General features: G+C 35.1%; 3 protein-coding genes across 6 annotated transcripts in view; 2 read left to right on the top strand and 1 right to left on the bottom strand.

Annotated features, from left to right (window-relative positions):
• Positions 1-16635, bottom strand: part of LOC116844891 (agrin-like) — an 853814-nt gene that overhangs the window by 271434 nt on the left and 565745 nt on the right. The window lies entirely within an intron of this gene.
• LOC116844994 (ornithine decarboxylase 2-like) lies at positions 4020-8740 on the top strand. 2 transcript variants are annotated; one of them, XM_032817327.1, is made up of 7 exons: positions 4101-4284; positions 4396-4472; positions 5238-5410; positions 5507-5807; positions 6726-6965; positions 7041-7249; positions 8045-8437. In XM_032817327.1, exons 1-7 carry the CDS (start codon positions 4101-4103, stop codon positions 8076-8078), a joined length of 1218 nt encoding a protein of 405 aa, XP_032673218.1. In that variant the 3' UTR covers positions 8079-8437. The 2 variants fall into 2 exon arrangements, with proteins under 2 accessions (XP_032673138.1, XP_032673218.1); XM_032817247.1 differs by having other exon boundaries at positions 4020-4472; positions 8045-8740.
• Positions 9031-16485, top strand: LOC116845325 (ornithine decarboxylase 1-like). 2 transcript variants are annotated; one of them, XM_032817911.1, is made up of 7 exons: positions 9043-10143; positions 10878-10954; positions 11114-11286; positions 12842-13142; positions 15411-15650; positions 15777-15985; positions 16105-16485. In XM_032817911.1, exons 1-7 carry the CDS (start codon positions 9924-9926, stop codon positions 16136-16138), a joined length of 1254 nt encoding a protein of 417 aa, XP_032673802.1. In that variant the 5' UTR covers positions 9043-9923; the 3' UTR covers positions 16139-16485. The 2 variants fall into 2 exon arrangements, with proteins under 2 accessions (XP_032673884.1, XP_032673802.1); XM_032817993.1 differs by lacking the exon at positions 15777-15985 and having other exon boundaries at positions 9031-10143.

Genomic DNA, 16635 nt, shown 5'->3' with positions numbered 1-16635 from the left:
ATATATATATATATATATATATATATATATATATATATATATATATATATATATATATATATATATAAGTTTGGGACTGAAGAATCGGTCTAAGTGTGGAAGGTTGATTCGCCGTGTACGATGATCGATAAAATTTCGATACATGCGTTTGACATGCTGGACGTATCAAAATTTTATCGATCATCGTACGTGGCAAATCAACCTTCCACATTTAGACCGATCCTTGAGTCCCAAACTTATATATATATATATATATATTTATATTCCCAAAACCTCTATTAAACCGATGACTCAAATAGATTTATTTTATATGTTGCGAAAAAACTGCCTTCGTCAGGACTCGAACCTTGAACCTCCCTACTTTCCGGGTGGGACGCTTATCATTCGGCCACCGAAATTTCGACAGTCCTCTCGCAACACAATGTTTATAAATTCTCTAAGAAGTCGAGAAAGAAAGAAAGAAAGAAAGAAAGAGATCTTATGATCTCGTAAGAGATGTTATTATACAAGACAGATAGCATATTCTACCGCCAATGTTTTAAGATAAACCGAAATTATAGAAAGCTCCTTTTGTATAACTTTTTTGGGAATATAAATATATATATATATATATATATATATATATATATATATATAAGTTTGGGACTGAAGAATCGATCTAAGTGTGGAAGGTTGATTCGCCGCGTACGATGATCGATAAAATTTTGATACGTCCAACATGTCAAACGCATGTATCGAAATTTCATCATTTTATGTTGATTTGAAATGAAATTTAGCTCTTTTATTTGATTCCGCACTATTTTCATCTAAAAATTTACTCGGTACTGGTTGGGCGCGAACTCAAGAAACTCCAGGTTCCTAAGTCCATCACCTTGGCTACTGCGCTATTTCCTTAACTGATATAAAGTGTTTTTATTATATACAGCTGTAGCAATAATTATAATTTTCTTATAATATAATTTAATACAACTACAAAAATAAACTCTTTAGTTCAAATATTTCATAGAATAAAAGAGAAGTCAGAGATATATAGATGTTATAAGTATTAAAATTTAGTATCTATAACACAGGCTGGGCAATTATTACCAAATCGTCGTAATCTTTTTTTTCAGTGTAATGACACCGTGCACAAATTCTGCATATTTTCTGCTTTATCAAATAGCAAATAGCACAGTACTAATATAGTACTTGCATGATGTGCTGAGCATAGCATGTACTAACGTGTTGTATAGATATATAACATGATCGCATTTTTTGTTTGATAATCGGTATCGCGATACTTGATAAAGCGAGTTCCTTCGTAACGCAGAGAACACTTTACCATTAGATTTACTACGGAACTGATGTATGGTGTATCGTTAAAAATACTTCTGTACGGACAGCAGCTACTAATTCGGCTTGTCAAGGCGACGTAAAGTATATACATAATCTTTTTCATACTTTATTCACTTTCATTTATATATTTCTTTTGCCTAGTCGTTATTAAATTTTTGTCCTTCATACATTATTTGTTTTTGGAATTAATAAAGCCGAAAAATCCGCCCGCTTCTCTTTTCCATTCCAGTATACATGTTGGCTTTTATATTTATTTTTTTATTATTGGCGTTAAAAAATGTAATATCTCTTTCTTTTGTTTAATTCTTCTTTCTCTACACTACTTTCTTATCTCTTTGTTCTCATTTCCCTTCGTTTTTCTCGTCATATTCACATTATCGCGTGCGTGTCAGTGAAAATTTAATTTTTTTAAGGAAATACAGTACTATATTAAGTGGTCCTAGAAATTCTATTGTTTAAATCTAGATTCTATTGTTTAAATCTAAATTTTTTTAGGAATGTTGAAAAATATTGCTTACAACAATGTACCAACTACATAGAAAAACATAAGAGAACGCATTTTGGATGCATATGTGATTATAAATTTAGAAATGATAAAAAGCAAGAGTATCGTTTATATATCGTATTTAAAAATGTATTGAAGTTGGAGAGCATTATTTAAAATACCTCCTTAAATAAATTTTTGCGCTGAAGAACATAAATGTTTGACTTTTCTTTTTTCTTTAAATATACATTAACATTAAACATACATTAAACATACATTAAATATACATATACATTAAACATACATTATTTTCCATGTTCAATATTATTCAAAGACTATGTTGTCATAAGCCAAACTCTTCTTGATATTGACTACAAAAACGGGCAAACATAGAGATTATATAGTTCTATTAAAAAAAATTATTGTGACCTATAAATCTCTAAAAAAATTACCATGAAAAAAGTTTTTTTTCTGTCATTATAACTGCTCCTTCGAACGGTGCAACTTTTTCTTTAGATATTTGTATTAGATTTTTTCGTATCATCAAAAACAAGTGTGAAATTTAAGATGCTCAATTAAGAGGACCACCCTGTATATTTCCTTAAAATATATTGATGCGTTAGCAGAGGCATGTCGGTCGCCAAGTGTTGCATCTACAATGTTAAAATAAGCGCGTATAAAACTACTGGATATTTTATTTTGTAGATGTTTTTATTTTAGTATCTCCTAATATTGGAGGTGAGCACTTTTATCAAAAAGATTAGTGTTGAAATATAAATACATGTAAAGTATTTCAACCTTACAATTTTATGCAGTTCTTGCATCGCTTCATCACTTGTTCTCTGGTACTCACTCAGTGCAGTACAGTCAGATTCTTCTTTCTATTCGATTTATAATGTATTTTACGTAATTTAAGAATATTTGTCACATTGTTTTCACAACTATTACTAAAATGAGATATCTCGTTTTCATTTATTTATGGCGTGTAACATTGAGGAGAAATATTTAAAAATTGATTTGTGAAATATAAAGTTTATTTCTGCGAACAGACTTTGTCACAATGTGCTAGCACTTGCACTGAGAAAAATACTTAAAAATTTATTTGTAGGATAAAAGTTTATTTCACAGAAATGAATCTTATATCTCGCAGATAAATTTTCCAGTATTTCTTTTTCCGTGCGAGCACGCCACTTCGTTAAAGTAAGAGAGCCCGATATTTCCAGTTAAGTCTTGTATTTAAGATGCAATTTTAGTAAAAAAAATTTATGTATTTCTGAAGTATGTTAAAAGAGAGTAGCGATTCCGTAGTATCCTAACATCGTGTACTAAGAAAAAAATACTTGAAAATTTATCTGCGAGATATAAAGTTTATTTCTGTGAATTAACTATATATTCCACATATAAATTTTCAAGTTTTTTCTCAGAGAGTAGTATTCAAGTTTTTCGATTTCATTTCTGAATTGAAGTTGGCGAGTGATTGAATAGATCACATTTCATTGTAAAGTAGATTCCGAATTATTTGTTCTTTTAGTTATCAATTATTAGAATTACTTGTTCTATTCGATTAGTTATTGATACGTATCTTTATCAGAATACTTTTATATCACGAAAGGAAACGTTCTCTCGTAAAAACTGACAAAGTCAGCACAATTAATTGTTTACGGTGCTATTTACGCAGGTGCTATTTACGCAGGTGCTATTTACGCAGGTTTTTCTAATATTTTTATTAGCAAACGAAAATGATCATCGGAAATGAAAATATAAACAGAAGACAGAATTGATGTCTTACATAGAGTAACTATTATCTGACTTATTATTGACTTCATTATCTGAACGTTGATGACACTTACATGTTTTGCTTTATACGTGTCTTTCGGATAGTGTCACAATCTTTCCGGCAACATTTTAGCGAGGAAAAGAAAAAGAAACGAAAACCACAACCGTTCTTAATAATAACGCGGCGCACCGGTGGTTACCATGAATACCAAGCGGCCATTTGAGAACGTGCCTGATATAGGCGACAAAAATAACTATCAATCCGTTTATTTTCGCAACTAATATTTACTCGCGATCTTCAAATTTAATAAAATCAAATAACATGTGCGGCGGCATAAAAAACAGTGATGATGTATCGTTTCATCAAAATTTTCGAAAAATAACTGTGCTATATATATAATAAATATTTGCAATTTTTTTTCAGTAAGCGTGTGTTCGTTCGCACGCTGGTTTCTCTTTTTTCCTTTTTTAAGGATTTCGTTGAATTGCACTCGAGCGGCTCGACATGGCGCAGTTCAACTTCCACGAGATAAAAGTCATTGACGACTCGATGAATGATATGGAAGTAATACGAAACATAATAAACACGAAGAACCAAGATCAGGCCTTCTACATCGCGAATATTGGTAGCGTGATTAAGAGACATGATGAATGGATCGCCAAGATGCCTCGAGTCACCCCGCACTTTGGTATCTACTTTAAGTTTCATGCTTTTCCATTTTTACAAATGCGCATCAATGGTAATGGAAAAAGTTGCAAAGTAGAGATATCACTAATCGTTTTCCTTTCTTCAATCCTAGCGCTTAAATGCAACTCGGATCCGATGGTGATTAAAGTTTTGGCGGCTTTGGGCGCTTGTTTCGACTGCGCGTCTGAGGTAAAAATATCTGCTTTTTCCTCTTTGCGATTGTCAAACTGTATTGGACATTAGTTGATGGAACATTTTATTTGACTAAAACAATCGGTTAATCAATAATCAAAGTTAATCAATCGTAAGACAAGCGTAAGCCAAACGCGCGAATATTGGTGCGAATAGTTTTAAATTATGATAATAAACATTTAAAAATAAATCAACAAATTCATTATGCAAACAATTATGATAAGAAAGTGAGAAGTTAATTGACGATTTATTAAATCTATTGATTAATTGTATTGATTGATTTACCTATTTCTATTGATTGTTTAGTCGACTTTTTCAGCCAAATTCTGTTCAATGCGTAACACTGCTAAGTAAGTTCTATTAATCCTCTGTGCACAATATTGGATCTGCCAGATTCGAATGAACATTTGATCGTTCACTAACTTTCGTAAAGGCTCGGGAAAATATTTCAAAATAGCTCAAATCTATAGATTATCATTTTATTGCGTTACTATCTTATAATTGAGACTTCTTTGTACGCGTAAAAAAAAATTCAAGATTATATTGTCATGTGACCTTGGTGACGCCACCCAGGGTCAAACTAATAATAAGATTGAAGCGTTCGCTTAATCTACTCCAAGCTGGAGTGAAACATTCACTCTTGCGATATCGCTGTCGTCTCGAGTGAAAATGTTGCAACTTCTCACTCGTTCTGAGTTGCAACATTTTCACTCCGAGAAATTACAAGTGTAGCTCGATCATGCAAATCATATTTGTAAGCAGCAAGAGATCAAGCTAGTGATGCAGCACGGAGTGCACGGCGATCGAATCATCTTCGCACACCCGACCAAGTATTCCTCGCACATAGCTTACGCAAAGAAAGTGGGGGTCAAGCAAATGACGGTGGACAGTGAAGCCGAGCTGTTCAAGATCAAGGATATCTTTCCCGACGCCAAGTGAGTGAGAGACAGATTATAACGAACGTTCCTCTCTTATTATTCCCATTCTTGTTTCGCGTATCACTGAGCGAACGATCGGCTTTTGCACGGCAGAATCGTCATACGTATACGCTGCGACGCCAAAGTCACGCAGGTGGTGTTGGGCTTGAAATTTGGCTGCGAGCCGAACGACGAAGCCGTGCACCTGATACGACTCACCAAGGATCTCGGCCTGAACCTGTACGGCTTCAGCTTCCACGTCGGCAGCCCGTGCGGCGAGCTGGAGGCTTACAGCCGTGGTATCGCGATATGCAAACAGTTAATTGCTATCTCCCAAAGTATCGGCTGCAACAATGTGCAGCTGATCGACATCGGCGGCGGATTCCCGAGCGAGACTGGAACGAACGTCGACGAGGTGTACAAAATGTTTCAAATGTAGTCTGTAATCGGCGTCTCGATTCGAAAACGTTAAGTCGTTTAGTTTTGAGCGTGGTGACGCGTGGTGATCGAGCGGATGTTAGAGAATTAAACGGAACGACACCTCGATCTTTATGATTGAGAAAGATCGATTGCGAATTCATTCGCGGCATTTGCAATCAGGAGGAAACGCTTCGCTTTTCAAGTATCGTTATTCACGTACCTTTTCCGCTCGGCGTTTATTTAGAAGTAAAAACGAAGGAATGTTGAGAAACTAAGCACTCGAAACGTTTTCTTGAATTTTATAATCGAAAGAAATCGATTGCGAATTCATTCGCGGCACTTGGAACCAGGAGGGAGCCCTTCGATTTTTCAAATATCGTTTTATTCGCGCACTTTTTCCATTTAGCATCTATCTCGAAGTGAAAACGGACGAATGTTTGAGAATTAAGCGAAACGGTTTCTCGGAATTTATAATCGGAAGATTGATTGCAAATTTGTTCGCGGCATTTGTAATTAGGAAGAAACGTTTAATTTTACAGATATTATTATTATCATACATTTCTTGTTTAACGTTTATCTAAAAATGAAAACGGGCGAGTGTTTAAAAATTGAATAAAAAACATTCACGATTTTTATAATCGAAGATCAATTTATTCGTGGCATTTGTAATCAGGAGGAAACACTTGGTTTATTTACATATCATTATTCACGTCCTGTCCAGCATTTACTTAAAAATGGAAACAAATATATATATATATATATATATATATATATATATATATATATATATATAGAGAGAGAGAGAGAGAGAGAGAGAGGGGGGGGGGAGAAAGAAAGGGAGAGTTATTTATGCACATAATTAATTTCTTGTTTGTTTACACGCGCGTTACATATTTCTCCGTGACTTTTTCAGTTCGCGACTATCATCAATGAGGCGATACGGGACCTCGATCCTGCCATAAGAGTTATCAGCGAGCCGGGAAGTTACTATGTATCTTCCAGCTTCACTTTGGCATCGTATGTGCACTCAGAGCGTGTCATTTCACAACACGATAAAACGATGAGAATGTACTACATGAACAGCGGGGTGTACCATTCCTTCGTGGAGGAGCTATTGGGTTTAAAGGCGCGTATCCCACAATTACTGTCCGAGGTAACTCTATTAATTCCAGTTTTCTCCATCAAGAGCCGCTCTATTATGACGTAAAGGACTGTTAATTCATCGCAGCCAACGAGCAACGAGAAGTTCTGGTCAACTTTATGGGGCCCGACCGCGAGCTCATACGATTTAATAGTGAAGGACGTGTTGTTGCCCGAACTTCATGTCGGCGACTGGTTGATCTGGAGGGACATAGGCGCCTATTCCACAGCTCTTGCCACTACGTTCAACGGATATCCGGCTCCAATTGTGATCCCGATCATCAGAAGGAGTGACTGGTCAGTTGACTCGTGTAAAGAGACGAAGTATACACACAGAGAAATACATACTGCATTTTAGTGACTTCAAATGTTACTTAATCCACATATTTCATGAACTTATGTACATCTGCAAATCTAAACTCAGGAAAACATATTTGCAAATTTATTTGTGGAGCATAAAGCTTATCTGCAAAAATGAATTTTATTTCACATAAATAAACTTTATATCTCTCATATAAATATTCATGTATTTCTTTCTCAATGTATCACAAGTTCGTCATAAGCATCTTTATTCAAAATACATTTTGCGTTTTAATTAGTTTAGTACTTAAATAAAGGATATTAACTTAAAACAAAAATTCGGTTTGCTCACTCTAGTGTCGAGCCAATTTTTTGTCGATAAAGTTCTACAATAATCTTGTAAAGATTTTCTCGAGTACACGGTACAATGAGGAAAAAATACTTGAAAATTTTTTTGCAAAAAATAAAGTTTTCATAGTAACGAACTTTATTTCACAAAAATAAATTTTATATCCCACAAATTTTCGAGTATTCTTTCTCATTGTCAACGTAATGAACTTTTTACTAATTTGTTGTGAGTACATTTGAAGATTATTATAAAGGAAATATTCTTTATCGAAGATAATTGTTACTTAAAAATAAAAAGTAAAGTGAGAAATCGCTTTTCTTAGCAATAGAATGCAATATTTTTCTGTGTGTACACTTTATAATAAACTTGATATAGCTATAGTTTCGCAAACGATCTATAATTTCGAATTTAATCGCTGTATGATTTAATTAATCTTTGTGTAGGGAGGATTTCGAAAGGCGAATTACTTTGGCATGAGGACCTCCTTTATTCCGTGGAAATCTGTCAAGCTGTACGAATCAATAGGAAAGCGGGAGGAGAATGTTCAATGTAATTGGCGAGAAAAAAACAAAGTATATAGAACGTATTGTGAATTCGCGTAGATGAGTCTTCGGGTCGTTCATATGTGTGCGCGAATATTGTCCAAGCCTGTATATGTCTACTCGATATATATAAACTTAAATGCGTGTTTAGGTATAGGAATTGTAGTACACGGGGAGAGTATTGTAGAAAAAATTACAATGCAATTTTAGTAGTTCGAAAATAGACTGGCACTATTCCGGAAATTATAATAAAACATAGTAAAAATAACTGTAAATATAGTAAGAGATATCGTGTTTATGGTCATTTTTACTATGTTTTATTATAATTTTCGTAATAGTGCTAGTCTGTTCCCGACTTACTAAAATTGTAATTTTAACTACAATATTCTCTCCACATATATATTACGTTAATACACGAAAGTTACAGTCTCATTACAGCGCCTAATTTTTATTATTATTTCTTAACAAAACACCGAGAGCGATCGCTTAATCCTTTTGTTATCTCAGAAATTGTGCCTGCCAACGGCGTTTAATTCTAAAAAAAGAATATCTTAATAGGGTTAATTAACTTACTTTCGGTCGTAAATAATTATATTGCAAGATAACCAACTACGAGATACTGCAGAAGTACAAGAAAGCTAAATATAAAATATTTGCTAAGAGACATGTGTTATTCTGCTGTTTAATCAACTGCGACTGTCAGCTGCACCACTGGATTGTTTCCTGTGAGCATTGCTTGGCCGATATACATGTTCGGCGACGAAGTAACATCGTAGTTTGTTTTACGTGGATCTGACGCGTAAAATATCGCGGCACATCGAAGATTCGCAGATTCAAGGAAAAGAGAAAAACGAGAGAACGAGGGAGGGACGGAGGAACGACCGCGCAGAACGATGCAGCTGAGTGTCAGTCGCGTGGAGAGTGTTGATTGTTAAACGGTGTATACATACACTCACGATATCGCATAACTCATACGGCCTCATACGTGTACACTATGCACTATATGGTCTATTAAATTTTCTCACATCTGTCGCTTTTCATCACGTGCTTGTTAATTCTGCCTTGTGTCATGTGATCTTTCTCCAAAATGATTTTGCATAGATACGCGCGCACACATATGCATATGTATATATATATGTCGAGGCGTTTCAGCCCTGATTTAGTTGTGTCCATGAAGAGATACGGATCGAATCGTTTGATATATGTCTACAGGCATTGAATATCTCGATTTCGTAGTCAATGCTTTGACGCTTCGGACTTCTGCTTACTACTTTTGCATTCGATTGCTTGCGCGCGTAAAAGCGTCCTCCACCTACTATTCGGAGTTACTGCAGTATCTTTTTTACGAGCAGTATCTTTAATACTAGATCTATAAGTCTGTTTGTACGTTTAATAAAATACACGCGAGTTCTTTGTGAAACAGCGAATGGAATTTGAAACAAAAATACGATTATACAGTTTGCCAAATGCAAGAGGATGTGTCCTAAAATTTTACATTTATTCTATATATTTTTTATATTTAATGTCTTTATAGACATATAATTATTACACATATTACACAACATATATTTATTACACATATTTATATACACGCATATATACCTATGACGCATAATGTTCAATTCAAAGTGTGTATATGTGCGAAAGCTCGAGATAATTCTTACGTGTTACATTTGCTGATGCAACGTGAAAGCGATTGATGGCGGCTGATGAGATGTCAAAAATATAATTTTAAATTAATCGTTTAAATTTTTCAACCTCAAAAGAGCCGCGATAAGTAATGACTGCCGAACCGTCTATTCGCTCGACAGAAGCGTTCACGATGTTCGATTTCGACGAGATAAACATCTTTGACGATAGCATAGATGAGATGGATATTATTAGGAATACGATTAATATCAAAAAGCCGGAGGACGCTTTCTACATCGCCGATATGGGTGGCGTTATTCAGAGACATTTGGAGTGGATCAGCAAAATGCCGAAAGTCACTCCGCATTACGGTACGACATTTACTGCTACATTAGTAGAAATATATCCATTTCTAACCCACCACTAAATAATATTATTAATTATTCTTAATAAGTAATGGTTAATTATTTATTTTTTTAGAAATATTTATTAATTACACTGTCTCAAATTTTGATTCTTTTTTACTATACAAATGTGAGTCGTTATTTCCGACGTATTTTTAGCAACTAAACTAAAAAATAAATTGTGCAAATTTTGTTATCATATGGCAATTTTGAGGAAAATGAGATAAAAGAGCCAGAAATAACTATCTTAAGAGATTTTATGACGTAGGAGAGCGACAAATGTTTTTTTTCTAAATTTTATGAATGTACGTGAAAGTACGAATGTTTAGTTTTAAAATACATCTCGTTTCATTTTCCTACGATTTATCGTTTGAGAGACCTAGCTATTTCAAAATAGATCTTCTTTCCGTGTAATACATGAAACAGAAATTTAATTCTTAACATAACATTATGTATAAAGCACAGGTGTTTTCTGCACTTATATAATACAGTTGGAAAATAAAGAAAAGAGCAAATAACTTGAGCATTTTCACACATAGATTTATCTACAATGTATACTGCATTATTGTCCATAATTTCAATAAGTAGACAGTGGCTATTTGCATTCTCGTTGCGAAATGATGTCAGCCAATGTTACCATCAAATATAAAATATATTAATGACTTGAAAAATTAATCTCGTTAAACTTTTCCGCATCTCAGCGATCAAATGCAACTCGGATCCGACGGTGATCAAAGTTCTGGCGGCCATGAATGTTTGTTTCGATTGTGCGTCTATGGTAAGCTTCCGTTTTCGGAAGCGAAAACCGTTTCCGTTTGCGCAGTAAGCTTAAATTGCCATTATTGGCATACGTAGAGACCGGCACTTCGTTGTGTACACTTGGTGTACATCAACAAAGTGTCCGATAACACAAACTAATTCAGCATATGCCCAACAGCAAGAGATAAGACAAGTAATGCAGTACGGAGTGAAAGGCTCGCGGATTATCTTCGCACACCCGACCAAATTACCGTCTCACATCAAGTACTCGAACAAAGTGGGTGTCGAAAAGATGACGGTCGACAGTGAGACGGAGCTGTTGAAGATCCAAGAGATCTTTCCCGAAGCCAAGTGAGTAATATTCGAGTGGTAAAAATATTCATTGAATTTATCTCAATTAAATTCGTTGATTTTATCAAACATGTTTCAATTCAACTAATTGACGATCGACTGACAAGCAAAATCAATCAAAGAATATTTCATTGACGATTGACTTCAACGAATCCAATTAGAGGATGCTGAAGCCGAAATTTCTATCGACAGAATACTGACTTTTCTCTGCACAGTTTATATTGTATTGGCCGCATAGAATTATACAAATGCTCTTATGCAATCAAAATATATGCGAGGATGAATTGGAGCATTGCTCAGTGTATGACAGAAACGATGAAAATTTTCAAAGTTGACATTTCAAATGTAAATTAGCCTGTCAGACAATATCAGTTAAAGTAAATATTTGTCTGATACAAAAGATCTGTATATACTGAGTTTGTTCCGCTCGGGAAAATTTCAAAGAACATTGTTCTACCTTTATATCTGAATTTAGAAGCTTAAAAAATCAGAAAAGTTGGCAAACAGTTTTCTATATATATGCGTAGTTAGATTTTCCGCTAAATATGATGAAACAAAGCAACACGCATTTATGTAAGATCTATATGTACAAGAAACACGAAAAGGATAGCGTGGGTTGTGTTGGTGACGATAGCCTCTGCGTTATCGACATTTTTCGAGTTTTCCATCGATTCCAGCATCTTCTTAAAAAGACTGATGATTAATATAAGCCCATTCAATTAAAGAGATCGTTTAATTGACAATTGACTTCAACAAATTCAACTAAAAATCGTTTAATTGATGATTGATTTCAACGAATTCAATTAAAAACAACTCAATTGACGATTGATATGAGCAAAGAAAATCAGAGATTATTCAATTAATTGGACTTAATGAATTTAATTAAAGATCCTTTAATTAATGGTTGAATTTAGGGTAAATTTAATTAAAAGTCATTTTGTTGACAATTGATATGAGCAAATTCAACTGAAGAGCGTTTGGTTACTCAAGGTTACAACTTGTTTATATCAATCGTCAATTAAACAGTTTGTAATTAAATTTACCGAATTCACTCGTCAATAAAACGATTTTTACTTAAATTTGTCAAGTTTAATTGTTAATCAAACGCGATCTTGAATTCCTGAATTCGCTCATAACAATCGTCATGTTGAACGATGTTCGATCGAATTGGGTCATATTAATCGTCAATTAAATACGATATACATAATTAGTCAAAAAAATAACTTATTATTCGCGACTCTGTGTAGAACAGGTAGTCATAAAATACAAATGCGATGTAAAAAGAGGCGGGCTGTCAAAATTCAAAACTGCAGCCGTGGAAAGAACCACAGCGACCGCGGACCAAAGATCAATCGTTTCCTGACGACTGAGATAACAAGCTCCCATCCCAGGGAAATTGAATTTTAACTTGAAATCTGATTTATGTCCCGCGATTTCAATCCCGTTATATCATCGCGAACGCTTCGACGCAATCGGATCGCGTTGGAAGTCCGTCTTTTCTGTTCCGCCCTTCGTCTTACGACTTACGATCCATCGAGCCACGACAATTCCGCAGGGTCGTGATACGCATACGCTGCGACGCCAAGAACTCGCCGGTGTCGTTAGGCACAAAGTTCGGTTGCGAGCCGCACGAGGAGGCAGTGCGCTTAATACAGCGCACCAGGAGCCTCGGCCTGAACCTGCACGGCTTCAGCTTCCACGTCGGCACGCCGTGCAGGGAGCTGGACGCCTACCGTCGCGGAATCAAGATGTGCGCGCGTCTGATCGACGTCGCGAGGGCGACCGGCTGCCGCGACGTGCGACTAATCGACATCGGCGGCGGATTTTCGGGCAAGTGTGGCGCCGAGATCGACAGGGTACGTGTCTTGTCGTCCCCTCTTGTTGATAATCTTCTCGCTATTGCGAGCAACTGCAGCGACTTCTGGCCTAATAATTCCCTTTCGGAGAGAAATGCCACCATAGTGCTTCGGTAACTGTGGGTTACAAAACGGTCTAAACGCGATGAAGTTGGGAACTCGGCCAACTGTCAAAATTGAGAGTCATTACCGACGGTAATTTGCCTCCACAGTCATTATACAGGGTGCGGCAAAAGTATCGGACCGGTAAAATATCTCGAAAAATATAAGTTTTACAGAAAATTGCTTTAGATAAAAGCTATAAGTCTTAGGAAAATCTATTTACTGATTTTAACAGTTTGACCTTGGGTGACATTTCGAAGTCAGGTCGAGGTCAACATTGTTTTTTTAAATAGAAACATATTTTTTATTACGGAATTTTATTCTACGTGAAGAAACACATAATTTTTGTTTGAAAATATTTTTTATACGACCTCTATTTTCGAAGATATTTACGGAAATATTTACAAAATTATTGGTTTCAATAATTTTTTATTCGAATTTTATCAATTTTACCGAAAAATAGCAAAACATAAAAATTGTTTATTTTTTCTCATAGAGCTCTGAGAATTTTTTCAGAATTTTTTAATTAACTTTTTAGTACTTCAAGAAAATGCAAGAAAATGCAGTACTAAAAAGTTAATTAAAAAATTCTGAAAAAATTTTCGGAGCTCTATGAAATGAAAATAGAAAATTTTTATCTCTTACTATTTTTTGGTAAAGTTGATAGAATTTGAATAAAAAATTATTGAAACCATTAGTTTTGTAGAATAAAATTCTGTAATAAAAAATATATGTTTCTATTTAAAAAAGCAATGTTGACCTCGACCTGACCTCGAAATGTCACCCAAGGTCAAACTGTTAAAATCAGTAAATAGATTTTCCTAAGACTTGTAGCTTTTATCTAAAGCAATTTTCTGTAAAACTTATATTTTTCGAGATATTTTATTATTAGCCCGTCATCAGAAAGGTGGGGTCTGAGAAACTCCACCATTCCGTTCTCTTTAAATCTTTGTAATATCTTCAGGATTTCTTTCTCTGCCGGCTGTTAAATCTCAATATTTCACAGAATTATGAGAGATATATTATGAATATGATAATTATGAAAGATATAAGAATTATGAGAGAAATATTATGAATATGATTATGAAAGATATAAGATCTGAGAAATTATACAAATGTAACAAAAAAGGAAAAACAAAATTCATTAAATTCTACCTTTTCAATGACGGGTTAATTATTATTAATCATTATTAGTATTATTATTATTTATTATTATATAGTGTTTTGAAGCATATTTAAGCATTGCATAAATCTATTGGTAATAATCCTCAGTTTTGACAGTCTGGTGAGCTTGCAACTTTATTATGTCTGAACCGTTTTACTGGACACAGAAAAGGAATTTCATAGTGAAAATTGCTATAGCATTTTGAAATCAGAGAATAGATCGACAGTCTGCATAATTGTGAAACAATATAAAATATAATATTTTGTTCATAAGTGTAGGAGACCGAGGCTAGTTGGTTACAGAAGTAAGTTGGCGAAAGTGCAGCTCATTTCATGCAGTAAGAGATAAAAACGGGAAAACTTGTGGCTAGTCTTCCGCTTTTAAGCTTCGAAAAATAAAAAATCTCATGATTTTTCGCATTTGCGTTTTGAGTAAGAACGGAAAATCTTGTCTTTTTTGTGTGTTAAGTAGACTTACTATAGTGATCATAATGTGAGACATTCGATGATAAATACTACAATTTTTTAAATTACATTTATGAGGCAAATACATCATTAATCATTCAATTTACATCATACAATAATATAATTTTTTTTGTTATATTGCAACAACAAATTTGCTAAAAATTACATTCAGATTTCCATATTACATTTTATAACGTTGTTTTGAATAAATTATGATCATTCTTTTCGCATTTCTATTTCATCACTCTAATGTGCGTTTCTACTAACTTTGATAACTTAGCCGGCTGGTTATTCCAACGGAATTGACCAATCGCATTTCTCGTTAGAATTGACAGATTGGTCAATTCTGTTGGGATAACCAGCAGGTCAAGTTGACCAAAAATATAAACGGTTATAAGTGATGAAAATGAGTGGCTTGTGAATCGGTCATAAGGGACGCAATCTTTACAAATTGATCTAATTGCTGTCAAATATATGTATACCTGTCCCTATCTGGGTTACTGCCAAATTGATATACACCTGTCAATCTGGGTTCAGCTCGCGGAGATCATTAACGACGCGATTCAAGACCTTGATCCCTCCATAAGGGTCATTAGCGAGCCCGGACGGTATTATGTGGGTGCGAACTTCACGCTGGCTTCGTATCTGCACTCGAAACGGATCACTCGCGAAAACGGCGAGCTGAAGAGGATGTATTACATGAACTGTGGCGTGTACAATTCATTTCTGGATGAACTGTTGGGTCTGCAGTGCCGAACGCCGCGGTTGCTCTTCGAGGTAATTATAATTATATCGGTGTCGATGTTCGATCAGTGATTCAGTCGCGTTTCCGAGACGCTTGCGTGCATTACCGAAGGTTGTCGCGTCGTTAACTGGCGTGTAATCGATGCCTTACCGTTGCAGCCGACGAACAATGAGAAATTCTCCTCGATCTTATGGGGACCGACCGCGGACTCGTACGATTTGATTGTCAAGGACGTGTCGTTGCCCGAACTTTACGTGGGTGACTGGTTAGTTTGGAAAGATATGGGTGCTTACACGTTATCTCTTTCCAATAAGTTCAATGGCTTCCCGATTCCAGCCGTAATACCGTTCGCCAGAAGAAGCCAATGGTTGGTTTTCGCAAAAAATACGTTAACATTACGACCTTTTCCGCTGACTTTGCTTGGTAATGTACGCTAACTCGGAAGCAATTCGCCCTAATCCGACTGTGTATGAATACTTGCCGCAGGGACAGTTTTTTGAAGCACATCGGCCTGAAGTGAAAGCGCGTTCTACCTCGAAAGGCAGCGCATTGAACGGTATCACACTTCATCGGAAACGACGCACACCGGAAACTGCCGACAAAATTCGAGGATCACGACAAACGTCGACAGCGTTTTGACGGAATTTCGATAATTGATTTTCGCATCCTTTTAATTCATAGGACGACTTGCCTAGATTACATAATTAGATTCTGAGTTTGTAAGTTATTGTAATTTTTATTTGTAATTTCTTTTAACCGTAATCATCATTTGTTATTATTTTGTTCTTGCTCTGTCATTTCACGCGAAACAAACTGTGGTAACGAAGTATGTAAAATAAAACGAAAATACTAATGAGATCACCCTAATCATATATATGAATATTTGTTGAAGGGAAAAGGTAACAAAATTGAAAGATTACTGCGTTATTTTTACTTGTCGTCCGCAGTTATTATTTGTTATTACGCCTTGTTATTTTATATATGACAGAGAGAGAGAGAGAGAGAGAGAGAGAGAGA

The sequence above is a fragment of the Odontomachus brunneus genome, unplaced genomic scaffold, assembly GCF_010583005.1.
Source record: "Odontomachus brunneus isolate Ranch 3 - 2012 unplaced genomic scaffold, Obru_v1 Obru_scaffold_001, whole genome shotgun sequence".
NCBI classification, from domain to species: Eukaryota; Metazoa; Arthropoda; class Insecta; order Hymenoptera; family Formicidae; genus Odontomachus; species Odontomachus brunneus.
This window is presented reverse-complemented; position numbering and strand designations above follow the sequence as displayed.